General features: G+C 37.6%; 1 protein-coding gene across 21 annotated transcripts in view; it reads left to right on the top strand.

Moving 5' to 3' along the window:
• Positions 1 to 1,636: 1,636 nt before the first annotated feature.
• Positions 1,637 to 18,854, top strand: part of NRXN1 (neurexin 1) — a 1,404,735-nt gene continuing 1,387,517 nt past the window's right edge. For all 21 annotated transcript variants that reach the window (XM_020996244.2, XM_020996243.2, XM_078149514.1 and 18 more), the window contains exons 1-2: positions 1,637 to 2,156; positions 5,010 to 6,723. In XM_020996244.2, coding sequence (XP_020851903.1) covers positions 5,952 to 6,723 — 772 coding nt within the window. In that variant the 5' untranslated portion in view covers positions 1,637 to 2,156; positions 5,010 to 5,951. The remainder of the gene's footprint in view (positions 2,157 to 5,009; positions 6,724 to 18,854) is intronic.

The raw sequence follows: 18,854 nt of genomic DNA, 5'->3' as shown, positions 1-18,854 counted from the left end.
TAATTTCTCTTGCAGGAGCAACTAAATTACATTAGTCAGTGAGTGTGTCAATCAAAATTTACTAATTGCCTACTATGTGCCAAGCACTTCAGTAACAGCTGGGTATACAAAGGCAGTCCCTGCCTTTGAAGAACAAACAATCCAGGTATGTTAGATGTTGTGGAGAATACAAAAGATTTTTTTTTTAAATAGAGGTTCTGCCATTAAGGGATTTCTTGTCTATGGAAGACCTTTATTATGTATGTCATGGACATCTTTTGCAATCTGGTGAAACCTATGTAATCCTCAGAAAAAATGCTTTTACATTCACAAAAGAAAATGCATAGGATTGAAAGGGAACATTATGTTAAAATAAATATGGATTTTTTCCCATCCAAATTCAATGACCCCAATGAAATCTATTGATAGAGACCCTTTGGGTTTCCTGAGGACTCCAGACTTAGGATCCTGATCTATGACAAGGACATTATGATGAAAATTAGATGACTCAAAATTCAAATTAACAAATGTATTTAACTCTTTGAGGGGAAACAATGTGTATATAAATCCAATACATTATTGTTGTTGTTGTTGTTATTGTTGTTATTGTTATTATATTACATTATTTCGAGATCTACTAATTTTTCTCCTTTCAGTCTTATTCTCTGGCGGTAGGGATAAGAACTAGATACGTTAAAATTAGGGGACCAGGAATTTCTTGTTGGGTTTATGATGTTAAAATAGGATAGGGTCGGGTGTTTTTACTTAGCAACTAATTAAGGCTAGACCCTATCGAGGATAGGAGTTTAGACGTTCCAAACACTTCAAAGGCAAGGTAAATCCAGAAAACCAGGCTTTCAAACTACTACCTGAGGCCCAATAGACTGACAAAGATAAAGGTTAACCCTTTGACCACCAGAGCTAGATCTATCTACTAGGCATGCCCAGTTACAGGATGCTTCACAGGAGTTTCACTTTCTCCAGGTTTTATCAGCCGCAAATAGGAGGAGGAGATAGGAGAGGGAGGGGAAAACCAGTACAGCTTTTTTTGGCTTTGGCAGGTGGGATCATTCTGATTAGGGAAAGCGAGAGGTGGGGTAGACGGTGGGATCACTCAAGGAAGCTTCATGAACTTTATTCTGTTGTCAATTTGGCAACTTTCCAGGGTGGCAACACCTCCGCCCCTTGCTACCATGCAGTCCCGCAAAGATCCGGCAAGTTATCTCCGTGCAGGGTCGCCATCCAATAATCTGAAGACGCTAGGCAGAGGAGTTTAAGGGAAAGAAGGAGAGTCAGCAAGGTCGGTCCTTATTTCTCCGTATATACTCCACCTGAGTAAGAACAGCAGTAAGAACATCAGCGTCCTCTAAAGTAGAATTTAGTCTCACACTTGAAGTCAGATATTTTCTAATGTCTCACCCCTACACCCTCCCAGCCTACCCCATTAGACTCTCTCCCCTCCCTTGTTCAGTGCCCTGTCTCTTGAGTTCTCTGTCCCTCCGCCCTAATCATTACTAAACCCCGGAGAAGTGGAATCTCCTTGCAAACCTTGCGTGGTTTTAGCTGGGGACTGGGCATGCTCAGTAGATTAGACTAGGCTTTTTTCCCCCTTCAGGGGAGTAGGGGTGGGGGGGAGGTTGGCGGGGTGGTGGCGAGTTAGAAGCGCTTGCAGCAGGATCCCGCCCCCTGGATCAGACTCCCCTGCAAAAGGACTGTGCAAAGGTTGCAAAGCCCCGGTCCTCAGGCATCCAAACCCGGAGGGCTAGAGAAAGCTTGCCCGCAGAGCAAGGCAAGCTCACCCCATCCCAAGCCTGAGGAAGGGGACACCGCTCTCCGTGGTACTGCAGAGAGCGCAGCTCCGCCCTTCTCGCAGAAGGACAGCACCCGGTATCACGTAACCCAGCCTCCTCCTTTTCCACCACCACCACCACCACCACCACACCACCACCACCACCACCACCTCCTCCTCCTCCTCTCTCCTTTCCTCTTCTCCTCTCCTCCTCCTCCCCTCCTTTGCCTGTTCTCCCCTCCCTCACTCCTAGAGATAGACTCTCAAGCCTGACGCCTCTGAAAACGCAGCAGCAGTCGCCTTAGAGCCAGAGACCTCGGGAAATTATCTTTGACCGATGCATGCTTCTGGCTCTGCCAAGAGCTAAAAGGAAAATCCAAGCAGGCAGGTAAAGAAGCTCAAAATGTATTGGGGGCCGGGGGAGGAAAGGGATAGTAGCGGAGGGGTGCGGGGTAATGGGTTGGGGAAGGAAACCCCCCACCCACCCCATTCCCGTAACTGAGCTAGGATCTGCCACATATGCACAAGGGAGAATATTGGGGGGTACACAGAGGGGTAGGATTTCGTGCAGCCTACCAAATAGGTGGATGATAAGAAGATGAGATGGTGGACTCGAGGTAGTAACTTAGAGGTTGGAATGTTGTATTTTATTAGCAACAGCAAGAAAAGAACTGGCTGGCTAGAAATTTAAGCAATAAAATAGATCTCCCTCCGACCCCAGCTGCGTGTTTCCTTAATCCATACAATCCAAGAAAATGCACTGGGAATAGAGATGGAGCATAGGGACTGGGCGGGAAAGACGAGGAGAATATTGGGTGTGTATTGTCATTAGGGGACTTATCTGAGAACGAGAAAATAATTAATCACTTTTCCTTTTTTATAATTTTAATGTGTCTGAAACTATTCAGGTTCTTGCTGATCGTATGCTTTGAAGGATGGTGAAAGGGGTGTGTGTGTGTGTGTGTGTGTGTGTGTGTGTGTGTTAGAAACACATTAAATAAATGTAACTCCATCTGGTGAGGGTATTGTATCGATCCTTTCAGTAGCTTGGGAATGAATTTGATTCTAGAAATGAAAGAAAAGATTAATGAGGCTGTTAAATCTGCTTTTTGAATTAGAGCGCTTCTCCTTTTGGCTGCAGCAGGGTTGTTTTTCAGATCTTTTTATTTCATCCTGTAATTTGTGAACTGGCCAGGTATTCCCTGTACCCAGAGAGATTCATTTTCTCCATATACATACACACTGATACACACAATGAGCTTCCTCTAAGAATTGTGATAGCTAGTTGTCCTGCTCTATACTAAAAAAAAAAAAGGCGTATTTGTCTTCTATTTTTCTCTTTTCCTTCTTAAATAAAAATTACAAATTAGGTGAAGAAGAAGATGAGAGGAAGAAAAGGGGGTAGATTATGGGATGATCCATGTAACATATATGAAAAAAATAACTAGATCTGAAAAAAGCCATGATCAAAATGATTTTCTAATGGAGCAGCTAATATTTGGATTCTGTATATTATTTTAAGTTTGTGTCAAACCTTTATTTTGCATGTTATTGAAGATTTGGTGATATGCGTCCACTTATGAGATGAGAGTATCTTAAATTATGTCTTCTTTAAAATAATAAAACTGTCTTTCTGAAGACTAGGTGAATCACTCTACAGAGAGGTCTGGTGTTTGGTGATGGTGTGGATGTATCAGCCATAATAAATAAGCAGCTGGTATTTTTTTCCTTTTGCTAGTGTGGGGTGCGTGTGCAAGAGAGAGAGAGAGAGAGAGAGAGAGAGAGAGAGAGAGAGAGAGAGAGAGAGAGAGAGAGAGAGAGAGAGAGAGAGAGAGAGAGAGAGAGAGAGAGAGAGAGAGACCCAGCAAGTCATCAATTTCATCTAGGGAGGAACTTGAAGTGGGATCCCCGAGCTTGGTGGCTCTCAGCTGACACCTGTAGGGATTGCTCTGTACTGAAGAGAAATGCTTCATGCTCCCTCCGTGCAGAAGCAGCAGCACAATGCGGTGTAATAAATTACAGCTAGTTTCTGCTTGTTAAAAAAAAAACTGTTAATTAGACAGTGAGCTTGTGTGTACAGGTGATAAATTATTTTTTGGAGGGATAGTATAATAAGCCTTCTTGACATGGCAAGACAACATATTCATGATGCTGTTCTTGTCCCTACAAATGCCTCTTCCCCCACCTTTTTATTCCAAAATAAATGGCTTAGGCAATGCCCAGTATTTATTAGTTTATGGTATTTCAAAAAACTGTCATATTATAGTGAGATAATGAGAGGTGATATAATAGCATAGACAGGGGGCTGAGGTAGTGGTGATTCAAAGGTATGATTTTAACTCCTTGAATTTCTTGAGCCTTAAGTGCTGAGGTGACATGCATGCCAGCTGCTTCTCAGGACACAAAAATTCTGCTAGGGGACAGCCAGATAAGGGATTGAGAAGGATTTAGGATTGCTATAATAATAGGAAAAATATTAAATATGACAACATCACTAGAAGATTGTGTATCTTATAGGAGATGAATTGAAGAGTGAATCCTGTTTTTAAAAATTCCAAGTTCCAATGAGATTTATACCAACCGTTATAGAGTATTTTTGAAATTCTGACTTTAAAAAGTAACTAAAGATCCTTTCAAAATTTTGAAGCATCTTCTAAAGAACCCTTCTTGCACTATCTCTACTTGTGAAAATAAAATGATAAGAATGCAGTATAAATAAAAGTAAGCACTTTCATACTGGCTGCTAAATCTACTTTATATGTCCCAAATCTATTCATACATATGATATCTGGCTAGGGGATATTCATACTTCTATACTCAGGTGAGAGATAAAAATGGAGGAGATATATTTCTGGAGGAAAATATCAATGACAAGAAGAATAAGCAGTGCTTAATTTCCCCCTTTCAGATTTTTTAAAAAAGAAACTTCCTTAAAAATAAAGAAGATAAAGATCAGATTTTTGTCCTAAACTATTTTGAATGGCTGTTGGTTAATTACCATAAGATGTTACAAATTTGCAGTAAGCAGTTTTATATGGTCACACTAGACTTTAGGATTACACTAGATTAAATAAACACAGAATTTGCCATATTTCCTCATTTGTTTACAATACTAGTTTTATACCTGGTATACTATTTAAAGAATAGTTATGCCCAATAATTGGTAAAACAATGATGGAATTCACCTGACTGATGTAGTAAATAGATTTAGAATTCATTTTGTTTTCTTAATTCTTTGCAGATTTCTGGGTCAGTTAAAAAAACAGAGCAAAAAACAAAACAAAACAAAACAAAAAAACAACAACAACACATCGACATGCACCTAAATTGATCTTGGCCTTGCATGGAAGGAGGGAAAAGAAGAGGAGCTGTTGAGCTTTATAATTAAAGGGGCTCTCTTTCTATTTGACAGCTTTTGGGCTTCAACCCCACTGTTGGGGAGAAGAAAAAAAAAAGGGGGATTTTTAAAAATAGCTTGGAAAGTCATGAGAAAGGAGGCTAACATTCTGCCCTGGTTACGGTGGGACCAATGTTTTATGATCTGACAGCACAACCTCTATTGGCAGGCAAGTTTGGAATTGATAATTGATGTTCTAAAGAAGATAAGGACTTTTTTCCCCCCTTACTGGGGACTATCCATCTTGGGGGTAACACGTGAAGATATACATATTCAGGCATGTGGAAATATTAATATTAGGTCATCAAACATCTGAGAAGTTTGGTGTTTTGTTTTTTTCCTACACATCTGTCCTATCTCCACCACCAAAAGAATCTGAAGGATTGTTGCATTTGGGAGTGGAAGCATCTGCTGACTCATTCATTGAACCAACAGCCCATATCTTCTATCAGCATTTTTTTCTTTCTTTGTTCTTGATAAAATTTTTAGCAAATTTCCTCAAGGTGTATTTACATTTTGGCCTAGAAGTTCTGTGGCTATACTTTACCACTAGGGCTGACATTTTCAGTGGGGCAGAAAATATACAGAGAGGGTGAGAGGTTTTTGCAAAAAGAAGAAAAAAGAGGGTATCAGGTAAAGGAGTAAGCATTCCTACTCCAACCATTTTCTTTCCTACTCCTACCACATTTTATTCCCTGACACCCACCTTAATTCCACCTTAGGGTGTCCAGGAAGATTTTGAACCTGTCCACCCCTGTGTCTCCGCGCCGCACCCCAGCCCCCAGCATGGGGTCGGCGCTGCTACAGCGTGGGGGCTGCTTCCTTGTATGCCTCTCACTCTTACTTTTGGGGTGCTGGGCAGAGCTGGGCAGTGGGCTGGAGTTCCCAGGGGCTGATGGTCAATGGACACGATTCCCCAAGTGGAATGCCTGCTGTGAGAGTGAGATGAGCTTCCAGCTGAAGACCCGAAGTGCCCGGGGCCTAGTTCTCTATTTTGATGATGAAGGTTTCTGTGACTTCTTGGAGCTGATCCTTACCAGAGGTGGCCGGCTGCAGCTCAGCTTTTCAATCTTCTGCGCTGAGCCTGCAGTGCTCTTGTCAGATACACCAGTCAATGATGGCACTTGGCACACAGTGCGGATTCGCCGTCAATTCCGAAACACAACTTTGCTCATCGACCAAACAGAGGCAAAGTGGGTGGAAGTCAAGTCCAAGCGACGTGATATGACAGTATTTAGTGGCCTCTTTGTGGGTGGCCTGCCTCCAGAACTACGGGCTGCAGCGCTCAAGTTGACATTGGCCTCAGTGAGGGAGCGGGAACCCTTCAAAGGGTGGATTCGTGATGTGCGGGTGAACTCATCCCAGGCCTTGCCAGTGGAGAGTGGCGAGGTGAAACTGGAGGATGAGCCTCCCAGTAGTGGTGGGGGGAGCCCGTGTGAGGTTGGGGAGGAGGGCGAGGGAGGCGTGTGCCTCAATGGAGGGGTCTGCTCCGTGGTCGATGACAAAGCGGTATGTGACTGCTCCCGAACTGGCTTCCGCGGCAAGGACTGCAGCCAAGGTAAGAGGCCCCAGTGCCCACCTCTCTAAAGGGGGCAAAGAACGGGAATGGTGGGCATGATGGGTAAGCTTGCATGGGATTTTACTATTCTAGACAATGTGTGTCTGTTATCTCCAAGATGAGGTACTATCTCTTCCCGCCTCTCTGTCTTTGTTTGATCCATGGTTTTTCCTAAGAATCCTCTAACCTTCCAGTAGTCACAATCCCTGATGTCACTGTCAAACAGATCATCTCCATATCTCCTTATTTCCTTGCTTGCTCCTACCTAATTTGGAGCATAATGAACTCTTTGCACTTTTGGATGAAGATATTAACCTTACCTCTGAACCAGTACTCTAAGTCTTCATAAATCTGGTAAATTATTCACTTAGATCTAGCCCATCCATTTACCCTGAAACTTCCCCCTCACCTATTCACTCCAGATGATCCTGCAAACTTCGTAGCTACTGTTCATGCAGTAAAAGTTCATTAAAAAAATCTGAAAGAGACTAGGTATGCATATGATGGATTTTGCAGTGAGGGTGGCGATGGAATTGGGAAGTTCACTATGGCCAAATTAAAAACATTTATGTGATTATTTGTGATTAAAAAAAAGACAATAGAATCATGAACATCCTATTCAACAGATGGAATAGAGAAGACAGAAATAAACTTGAAAGAAAAAAGAAAAGGAAAAGGAAAATTTGAAAAAATATATATATTTTTTATTAGAGGAGTAGTAATCTGGAGATTTCACTTGGTTCTCATAGCTATAAAAGAAACTCATCATCTTCTAAAGAAAAAAGAAACCTTGGTGTTTGTATAGTTTCTTGAAGTGGAGTAAGAAAGGTCATGCTGATTTCTGAAAATGCTGGAAAATTGAATGTGTGTTTCCCAGATGATGATAGACAAAAGGTGAAGTAAACCAGTGCAGAAAATGAATATTTTAAGCATAAGAAGTTACTAAATGTCTATACAATGGGAATAGATAAGAAAAATTGGAAAGGGTATGGTTATGAGAATATTTCCCTATGTTAAAAAAAATCTGAGAAAATAAGGCATAAATAAAATACATGCTGTTACTGGGGATTGAGGCAGTTTTAAAATTACGTTTTAAAAATTGTTGACAACTAGGTTTCTTTTCCCTCTGTCACATTTTTACTCTTCATTGAAATTCTGGTGTGTGCTTTGCATAATAGTGAACAAATAACAGCTCTTTGGGTGGGCCAATAACATAACATCCCCAAATTAGGGAATTCATATTTTTTTTAAATGAGGAAAAGTGATATGTTACTAAAAGCTAAATAGAAGAGAAGGCACATGGAATATAAAGTAGGTATTTTATAATCTTAATTAGGGAGAACAATGAGTGGGTAAATGTCATTTATGAGTGAAATGAAAAAGGTGAACAGTTTATGCCATCAACTTATGTAAGCTATATAGACAGAAACCTCATTTGTGCTTGTGTTTCACTATGCAACACTTTCTGTCTTTTAGTGACCATTGGGGAGAAATAGACAACATAAATATTATTAGGACTGGCAACTCTCTTTCACTTGTCACTTATTTTCAGAATTCTTTGCTTAAAATGTGTAAATGTTTACTCTTTTTTTAAACATCAGAAACAATTGGGAGGTGGTATAATTGGACACCTTGAAATCTTAGCTGACTTAGCAACTAATGGAAGCAAAGTCAAGGATCACTTCATTCTAGGATATATCCATATAATTATTGATAGTCATGATCACTAACTCACAAAATTTCATCAGTAGAATATCTCCCAAGGCATATGCTACAAACCAGCTTTGCCAGTAAATTTCCATGGCTGTAGTATTAAACTTAATGGTTAGATTTACATTCTCAATCCTTCCTCCTTGGGGCAAAGTTGGATCCTTATATGAATCAAAGGAGGAAATGACAGATATAATGAGTTGGCTTTAGTAAAAAGAAAGTGTAATTGTCACAGATTAATAAAAAAGGACATAAAGTACAGTTATTCTGTAGAAAGTGGTTCATCCAAACCTGGTATTGCTTTAAAAGGTATAAGATACAATTAAATGAAGAACACATGAAATGAAACTTCCGTCTTTAAATTAGGCAGCAAATATGATACAATGACAGCTGCTGCTGTGTGGGTGGGTGTTTTTAATGAAAAATTTGATTTTTTTTCAGTGCATCTTGGATGCAGAAAATGAGGGATCATGCATAATCAGGAAGGTTTCAGCATAGAGGAAAGAGGGTAAAAAAGTAATATGTCAAAGAGAAGCAAAATTAGATATCCTGGGACCTGCATTTTATTTTGACACACAGGGAGTTTTTTTCCCCCCTGTAAAATAAAGAATACTTCCCAACCTGCATTATTGAACACTGTAGTATCTGATGAAAAGGATAATTCCACCTAGGATTCAAACCCACCAGGATTCTTGTGTAGCATTAATTCAGTTTGGAAACATATTTCATTTATTGAGTGCAGTGGCAATTGTTTAGTCCTAACTACTAAGGACAATGAGAGATTAGGCTACTTTTAATAAGGCAGAATTACAAAATTAAGAGAGTAGAGACTGAAGTCACTTTCCCCAAAAGGACTGATTCTTTGTTGCCTATTTTTTTCCTATTGTCTGTCAAATGATTTCCTATTGAATAATTGATTTAGAATAGGTAGAAATGAGGAGTCTTTTGCATTCCTTCCCCAATATTATCTCCATGTATCTAGTCAAGGATCAAAAGATCCTTTCAGATGCAGTTAAACTGGAGCTATTTCTTCAGCCATCATTTATACTCAATTGCCCACAAAGTTTGTTTATTTTTTAATGTGTTAAAAATAATGGCTGATATTGTATACTTATTCTCTAATTTCCCAATGCATTACCTATTTCTAGACAGAATCAGAACTATGACCAAGTGAGAGGGCTTGTCTTTCTCTCCCACCAGGTCTAACATCCTCAGGAAAAAAATAAACAACAACCCTGCATTTCCAGACTTCTACAACATTTGATTTTACTAGTACATCTGTCCCTAAAGAGTTCACCTTTTCTTATTTTCCTGTTTATTGGCATCATATGTCTGGGGGTGGGGGTAGTACTGAAGGGAACTGTGTCATCAGACCATTTTTGAGGTAAATTGAAATACAGTACAAGTTAAGAGAGTTATTCTAGTTATTGACAGAACCAAGACTGGTACAGATATCCACATCCATAGCCGAGCAGTAATTTTGAACGAGGTTGCAATGCCACCTAGATTAATATTTTAAGTTCTTTGTTTTTGTCTCTGTGATTCAAAAGGTGGTATTTGGAAAAAAATACTTTTCCACCAACCATTGAGATATATCTATTATATTGTGCAATGGTGAGGATAAACATCAGAATCTGATTGACAGGGAAAGAAATCCTTTTTTTAAAATGATAGATTATGTGATATATTGATTTCCCATGAGTCTCACTTTCCTTCTGCTGTTAAGCTATATCATTGTTTGGCATTTCTGCTTCAGTGTACTAAAGAATTTTCCAAGTGTCCTGAAAGAATTTACAATATCCATAGATGCCAAGTATCAAAATAACAATAAAAATCCTACAAACCTTTACAACTATTAACTTAATAAATATTTCGCTTATTTCACATTTTCGATAAAATCAGATATTGTGCATTTTATGTTTTACATTTCCAAAATTAACTTGAATTTTGCTTCCTTTCATCACCTCCCAGATCCAACTGTCTGATAGAATTTAATTTTAATTGATTGCTTTACATTTTTGAACATCTATAAGGTTATTTATAATATATCCTATCTGGGAGCTTATCAAACTGACCAGTGTCAAATACACACACACACACACACACACACACACACACACATACACACATACACTCTTTAAGGTTTGTAATCCACATCAGTTTTGCCCATTCATTATATGCAGAAGACTAAACTCGATCTTATCTGTAAGTTCTGGTCCCATCCTCTCAGAAATTTATGAATTTCACAATGTTTATGAATGTCATCATTTTTTTTCATATGGACCTGGGTCCCTTCTTTGGAAATAATTATCTATAACATTTATCACATTTACAGACATAGAGTATTAGAACTGAATGATAACTTAAGAGATCATCTCCCATATTTTTCTAATATGAAAACTAATAAGAAGAGAGATAAAGCAATCTGTCTAAGATAGTGGCAAATGTGAGAAGGGAAACACAGGCCTTCTGAACCTGTGCAGCACTTTCATATTAGATCATTTTTAATGTTTATCTGTTTTATCTGCTCAGCTAGGTAATAAATACTTGGAGGAAAGGAACATGGTAGATGCTTCCCCATAGTTCCAAAGTATAGGGCACAATGTCTTATACCTAACTGGCACACAACATATTTTTGATTTCCTTAATGTCTCTTATACCACCTTCTATCACCAAGGTAGATATCCTATACAAAGTGTGGTTTGAATGTAATTTTCTGGCACTAATATTACTAGAATGCCAGCATAATGAAGACAGAGACTCTTTCTGCTCTCTACCTAGCATGGTACTCTGCAGACAAAAAAAAAGTATGTAATTCAAGTTTATTTAATAAAAAATAAATTGAACATTAAACTAAGAATAGAACTCAACTTTGTTCAAGAAACTTATTTGAAATTATCTGTGTCATTCAAAGAGTTCTCATAAAAATAAATGATCTCTTTCAAAAGTTTGCAAACTGGGTCTGAAAGCCATCGATGACTTGGGCCTGAATGAAACGCTTTGCAGGTATAGTAATGGGTGCTCTTCATCAGGAACTTTACGTGGCCTAGAAAATCTGTATTTTAAAAATCAAAGAGGAATTAAAAATCCCAAAACTGCAAAGGAAACTGCCTATATATGGCTTTCAAAAGATTTCTTTACAATCAAGAAGGTGTTGAAGAATTATTTTTACCTGGGCCTTTTTTCCCCTCTCAAATGTAAAGGAACGCTAACCAAAGATGGAATCTTGGGTATTGAAAATTCTGTGGTTTAGAGATTCTTGTTCTTATTCTTTTCCCTTTAATCTGAGTCTGGGAGCATTTAAAACAAATTAATTTTATTTAATTTAGAATTTCCTTTATGACCTATAAGTCATATGTACCCTTAGGTTTCTGAATAAATTCTTTTTGATTCTTTGTTATATAAAGGACATTAGTCCTTTAATTTTTTATTATTAATTCTAATTCTACCATTTAGCTATCAATCCTATAGATTAATTCTGCTTTAGCTAAAATATTGGATGTATTTATTAGTTTGAACTATATCATTCTCTATGATCATTAGATGCATTATTATTATTATTATTATTATTATTATTATTATTATTAAATTAATTAGTGCTACTTAGTTGGTCTTCATTTCTTAACTATTTTTATTTGATCCTTCAATAGTTAAATCAGATACATGACTCCAACTGGTTTGGGAACACATCTGAGTTTTAAAAGTCCTGGAGTGAAGGCACTTTTTTTAATCTTTTTTTTTTTTTAGCAATAACATCATACCTACTGTAAATTTTCCTGAAATCAAGTATTATGCTTAAGTTCTTTGAGAGCAGGAGCTATTTTTTTTTCACTCTGTATCAGTGGTGGCAAGCACAGCCCCTTGAAAATAGTCAGTGCTTAACACATGGTTTTTGGAATTGGATTTAATTAACCTTACAAAGCGTGATGGTAATTAATGATCACTTTCTAGTTTTTGTTCCATTTACTACCAAGTGGTATAGTTCTTAGTGGTTTTTGCCATTTCTTACTGTTCATTTCTACTTTCACTATAAAATAAACTTAACCCTGTGGGTCCCACAAGCCTCAATTCTCCCTGAGTCTAATACCTTTTTTTTTTCCCCACATGGCTTTGGACAAACTAATCTATTTTTCAGAAGTCATTTGAACACTGGAATAATTGTAGGAACACCTTATAACAAAAAATATTATGAACCAAATCTAACTGCAGATCTTTAGAGCTTCTGTTCCCCCCCACCATTTACTACTCATGTAGAGTTAGCAGTTGGTATAATGAACTTGGCCAAAATATGCACTAGATACCTTTTGCTGAGATTTAGAATCCATTGTGCATATTTTACATTACATAAACAATTGTGGTGTAGCCTGTAAATCACTTTTTATGTTGCCATAGTTGAGCAAATGACTTTATATTTTATGTTCCTAGAAAGAGTTAGCCTTGGAGAATATCATGTCTACTCCTATGCTCTTTACCAGCACCTAACCATTTTGTAGGTTTTTGAGTTTCTGTGATAAAGGTTTATCCCAGAATATTGATGTGGCCATGTGGAATAAATTTTTGAGAGTCTTGCTATAGGATCAGTGTTATATATAGATGTTTATCATATAGTTACTTTGCTTTTTGTTTCTTAAATTTCTGACTAAACTTCAGAATTGGCTATTATTCACTATCCTTTCTTTTGCCACTTATGTTGTAGGGAGTGGGAAGAAGCACAGAGAACCTGATATACCTAATCCAGGCTCTTGTGTTGGGTAGAAGGGCGTATATTGTACTCTTGGATCATAAGTGTCACATTCCCAGCAGCCCTTGCTCTCTATTTTGGATAAAATACTTCAACTAGTCAAGAATAGGTGTTGGCTGCCCCTAAAGGCTTCAACAGTCTTGAGCAACAGCTTAAGGTCAAAGACAGGGGTGCACAGTCACATGCAAGTGGTAGGGCTCCTGGTTCTGGGCTTGAGCATTAACTGATTTGAACACTAACTGGCTTGTTGGTCCCTACTATATACCTTGTTTTACCTAGGTCAAGTGAAATCCAGACTTTCTCAGGGAGAGCTGTGATAATGACTCTGGGGAATAAAGATGGGGTGTGGTTGCTTACCTTGAGGTTTTTCAGCTTATTCATGGTGATTTGATATCCTAGGGGTTAGGCTACCTGGGTATGGATAGCCAGGTGGCTTCCCAGATATTAAAGGAAGTGCTTTAATCTCCTGCAGTCATTCTTCAGACAAAATGTGCATTTAAATCTGTTGGCATTGTTTCAGGATCATCCTGGAAGCTTCAGTTATCTATCATTGTAATAATTTTTCCATGCGTACTGTAAAATAAAAGCTCACGTTATATTTTAAGTTCATGGAATTGCTTTGCTTATATTCTTATTTAATCTTCAGATCAGCCTTGTGAGATTGCTGCTGGAGTTGAATTCATTGTATAGATGAGGATATTGAGGCTCAGGAAGATTAAAGACTTGTCCGGTGTCATTCAGCTCATAAGTATCACATGTAGGATTAGACTGCAGGTCTTCCTGACTCCAAATTCACCCCACTGTATTGCATCTACATGCTATTCTATAGACCCCATCACCCTATAATATATTGTGCAAAGACAATGGGCTAAGATTCAGAAGACGGAGTTTTTCCATGACTGTCTGCAAAATCTTTGATGATTTACTAATCATCTGTGAAATATGGTTGACAATTGCCTGCCTTAAGTAGGGCATTGTATTGTAGTGAAGATTAATTGAGAAAACAGACAAATTGGATAATTCAGTACTAGAGCTCATCTAACTTTTAAAAAGTTAAATGTCACACAAATGTAATGTACATGGTGCTAGCAGAGTACAAATGATAATGAAAATGTTTAAATTCCCACAGATCTTCCTTTGGTGTCATTTTAGATTCATTTTGGATCCTTTAGACTCAAAATTATGCAACTGAATTGCTAAGTTTCTGAGTAGTTCTCTTATTACACATTGATATATTATTTCATTGTCAAACCCTCCGCCAAATGAGCAGGACATTGATTCCACTGTTCCTCCTGTGTAAAATCTAAACTAATGATATATTGAGATTTAATGTTAACAGTTTACATGGTTTCTACTCATTGTATAAACTAGCAGGAAATAATTCCTACCATCCTAAATCTGCTTAAAAACCTTTATCACTAAGGCTTCCAAAGGAATCGTTAATAAGATTCCACAGAAATGACACCCTCTACATTGATAAAGATTCTATTGTAAGTAGAGTTAGGTTTATTAAAAAGGTCAAATTATTGTGTATATACATCAAAGATCAATCCTGAGAGCAATAGATCAGGTCAACTGTACAAGATAAATAAAAACTCAAAGTATGGGTAAGCTTAGAAAGTAATTTATCTTTCAGTGACCTGAAACAACCTTTGAATCTTAATTGTTTCCAAATTTCTTATGTCTGAATAATGTTTTTAAAATCACCTTAATAAGATGGCAGTCTATGTTATATTGGGGATTTCTTGAATAAAAGACCTATTGACACTCAAAGGACCAAATAAAGACATATAAATGAGGTCATTGAGTAACTTGAAGCAAAGACTTTAAAATAAGGTCACTGGGTGGTTTGGAATGTTGGTGGGGGGGGTTTTGGGTGACAGGAATAAAGCAGGCATTCAATCTATCCTTCATAATTATTTCATTATTTCACTGTTAAAAAAATCACCAGTCACAACTCCCTCCACAGTCTATGTTTTATGATACTAAATTTTAAAAATCAGCAGTTTACTCATAGAACACAAAGGCACATAAGTACATTTTGATTTGATTACTTATTCTTTAGAGTTGCAATATTTAATTCCAATTCAATAGCATTTAATAAATGTCCCTTTTGCCCAAAGTATTATGCTGAGTAAAGTTAATAAAAAAGATGAAAATAACAATGTTAATAATACAGTAACACAACAAGCAGTGTGGTTTGGGGTCTAGAGAGAGAGTCTTGGAATCAGAAAGATATGGGTTCATCTTACCCGACACCAGCTAGAGTGTGACTATGGTTAGGTTTCTGACCAACTCTGTACCCCCATGCAACTCTTTAAAATTATAGTTTACAGATAAGTTGCCTATCTGCATTGTAGGAAAAGTTTACATACAAAAAATTCCCTCTAACAATAAAATCACAAGTCTAGACCAATAAAACAAAAAATGAAAAAAAAATCCTCATTAATAGAGTGATTTATAGTTTGCAAAATTCTTTCCTCACAACAACCCTCTACGCAAGGTGGATGAAAAGAGGGATCTATGATCTAACCCTTTCCTTCAAGGAGCTTATACATTACGGATGTTAGGTGTATATGCAGCTGACTCTAATTGTGACTGGATGTTACTGTGACTGAGTTTGTTGATGTCATCTCATTCAAGTCACTGAAATAATAAAATTTTCAGAATTTTAGAATGCGACAGAATTCCAAAAGTGATGACACTTGGTCATGCCAGGAGAATGAAAAAGCAAAATCTTGTTAGGAAGTGATTGGTTTTATTTCCATGACACCAGCCTGTTTATTTCTTATATATTTCATCTTTCATGTTATGCTTAATGGTCTGCTTCTCCTTTAACATGAATGAAAAGAGAATTCCATTTCCTGGCATATAAGAGACTAGAATAATTTCTGTCCCCTTAAAATAAGATGCTTTGATTTTCTCAAAGTGAGCCACAAGGAATTCCTTACCAACGTGAAGTTGGAAAATCAAATGATAAATGCAGACCAGCAGACTCAGTACTCTTTATCTCTTTCACACATAAAATTCTGAGAGACAAATTTTCTAGGTATTATTAATCAATTTATTAACTAGGCTAGCCAATAATCAACAAATTCATGTTCAGTGTTTTCTATTTCAGTAACCAAAGACCCCAAGAAACAGCCTGAAACACCTTAAATCAGGTGTTTACCTTCTGATAGGAAATTCCCCTGACAAATGAAAGTCAACCCTGATTAGTGAACATTTAATGAGGAGATGAGCTAGAAAATCTCCGACTCCTCCTGTTGGGAATGTAACTTGATAATGAGACTCAGCAGCCTTCAGCAATCTGGACAGGGGAAGCCATTTCATCCAGACCTTTCTGGTTAATTTTCTTCTTCATGAGTCAGGTTACCCCCAAATTCTAATGAAGGGATGGAGGTCACATGAGTGGTTCTTGGTAAAACTCTTTGTAATGAGAACAGCTCATTCTAGCTTCTGCCTTTGAGATAAACTGAAGCCAAGGTCCCATTTGAGTGAAGACTAGTCCAACTTAGCTAATGAGCAGGTGCTGTGGGGATTAGGAGTGATCATATCACTCTGCTATTGCCCTTCTTTAAAGGAGTAGAGTCTTAACAAAAATCAGAGGGAAATGATAGCTCACAAATTAATAACCAGTTATAAATATAATAGTAAAACATTAATTTCTTTCATCTGGAACGATCACAATGGGGACTTTCACTCAAATAATTGACTGAATGAAAAAACATCTATTAAATGTTTATAATGTACCAATTACTGTGCTAAATTCTGTGTATATAAATTCAGGAAAGGACTCTTCCTGAACAAGCAAGCTTATATTCCCATGGGACTAAAACACAGGAAGGGTAACAGTACCCAGGAAGGACTTTGATGCAAAAAGTTATAGGATTGGTTTAGGGGCATAGGGAAGCAGATCAAAACAGCCCACTCAGGTAAAAAATGACAGACCACTTGGAGTGTATTGAGGAGGCTCCCACATCATGGTGAGGCTGTTAATGAGGAGGTGGTAGAGGGGAGGTGAAAGTGTCAAGTGAAGCAAGGGTTTCTGCAAAATAGTGTTTAGTATATGTCACCCATAAGCAATGTGGGACCCCAGAGCAGAAGATCTACCCATACATGTTTCCTTGTGTATGTTGCAATGCTGTTTGTGAGGAAATTGTGAAAGGAAGTAGAAAGAGAGCTGGAGGTGAAAGGTATGACATGAGTATATTGCATTTTTTAAATGAAGTTTTTTTTTGTCTCCAAACAAAATTGTATTGTGCTACAATATATTTTAATTAATTTATTTGATTTATCAACAATCACTTCCATAAGCTTTTGAGTTTTAAATTTTCCCCACCACCCTCCCCAAGATGGCATGCAATCTGATATAGGCTATACATATACATAAAATAAAATGTTGTAAACAGAAAGGCAGTTTCTGTCTTCAGATGACAGGCTATGTCTTACAAGAAAGTAGCATAATGGATAGAATACCAGATTTAGTCAGGAAGAACTTTGAGCCCTATCTCAGATACTTTGTGTGATTCTGAGCACTTGGTTCACTTAACCTTTGTAAAATCTGTAAAATAAACAGCTTTGACTCCATCACTTCTATGGGTTTTTTTTTCCAGCTCTAAATCTACGATGATATATTACAGGCCTAGAATGGAACACTGGACTGAGGAAAGAAAATTCATTGTCCTAGTGCCTGCCATTGGAATACAGATATAGGTCAAAGTAAAAATTTGACTTGGCAAGCTAGAATGATAACACAGAAAGAAGATCCTTATCCAATTCCCGGCATTGAAAACAACCTTTTAGGGGGCAGCTAGGTGATACAGTAGATAGAGGATCAATCTTGGAGTCAGGAGGACCTCAGTTCAAATACAGCCTCAAACACTTGATATTTACTAACTATGTAACCCTAGGCAAATCATTTAACCTCTGATTGCCTCATTAAAAAATTCAAAAAACCAAAAAACCAAACCACAACAACAACAACAACTGAAAAAACCTACCTTTTTCTAGTTTGCAACCAGGGAAGCCCTGTAACTAAACAGTATGGACCCATTTTGCCTAAAATAACACTTTCCTAGCACAACTCCTTGGTGTAAAGGCAATAGAGAACCAAAGTTAAAAGAGAATTTGTCAAGGACAATAGTTTATGGGATTTGGGTATCAAAGGTTTAGAGCTGGAAAATGCCTTAATTGAGTAGTGTATTATACCATTCTGAGACCAAGATGGGTTCTTCATGTTTAATGATGGGCGTGATGAATTGTAGACTCCAATTCATAATAGGAAGCAGCATTGGCATGGTTTTCTACCAGAGCTTGGGAGCTGCTATTGTGCATGACCTAACACTTACACTATTGGCTCAGCTTAGGCTAAATTTTACTCAGACTTTGCTAGATAAAGTAAAGTAAGGCTTTTCAGCCAGGCAGGGGCACCATGATAGGAGACCTTTGTTTTCTTCAAAATATTGCTGTCTCTTTGTAACTGAGTTCATCTATTCTCCTTTGGGATATAGCTTGCATGGCAGCATATAACCATAGTTTACTGCTTACTACAGATATACTGGTGTTCAGGAACTGCCACCTCTAAAATGTCAGATCAGTAGTTCCTGTTTTGTTTAGGCCACTATGATTATATATTTCAAATTGTCATTTGGTATAGGTATCAAATAAAGAATGTTTA

The sequence above is a fragment of the Phascolarctos cinereus genome, unplaced genomic scaffold, assembly GCF_003287225.1.
Source record: "Phascolarctos cinereus isolate Bilbo 61053 unplaced genomic scaffold, phaCin_HiC Scaffold_2;HRSCAF=192, whole genome shotgun sequence".
NCBI classification, from domain to species: Eukaryota; Metazoa; Chordata; class Mammalia; order Diprotodontia; family Phascolarctidae; genus Phascolarctos; species Phascolarctos cinereus.
Note: the sequence above shows the minus strand (reverse complement) of the source record. Positions and strands in the feature narration are given on the sequence as shown.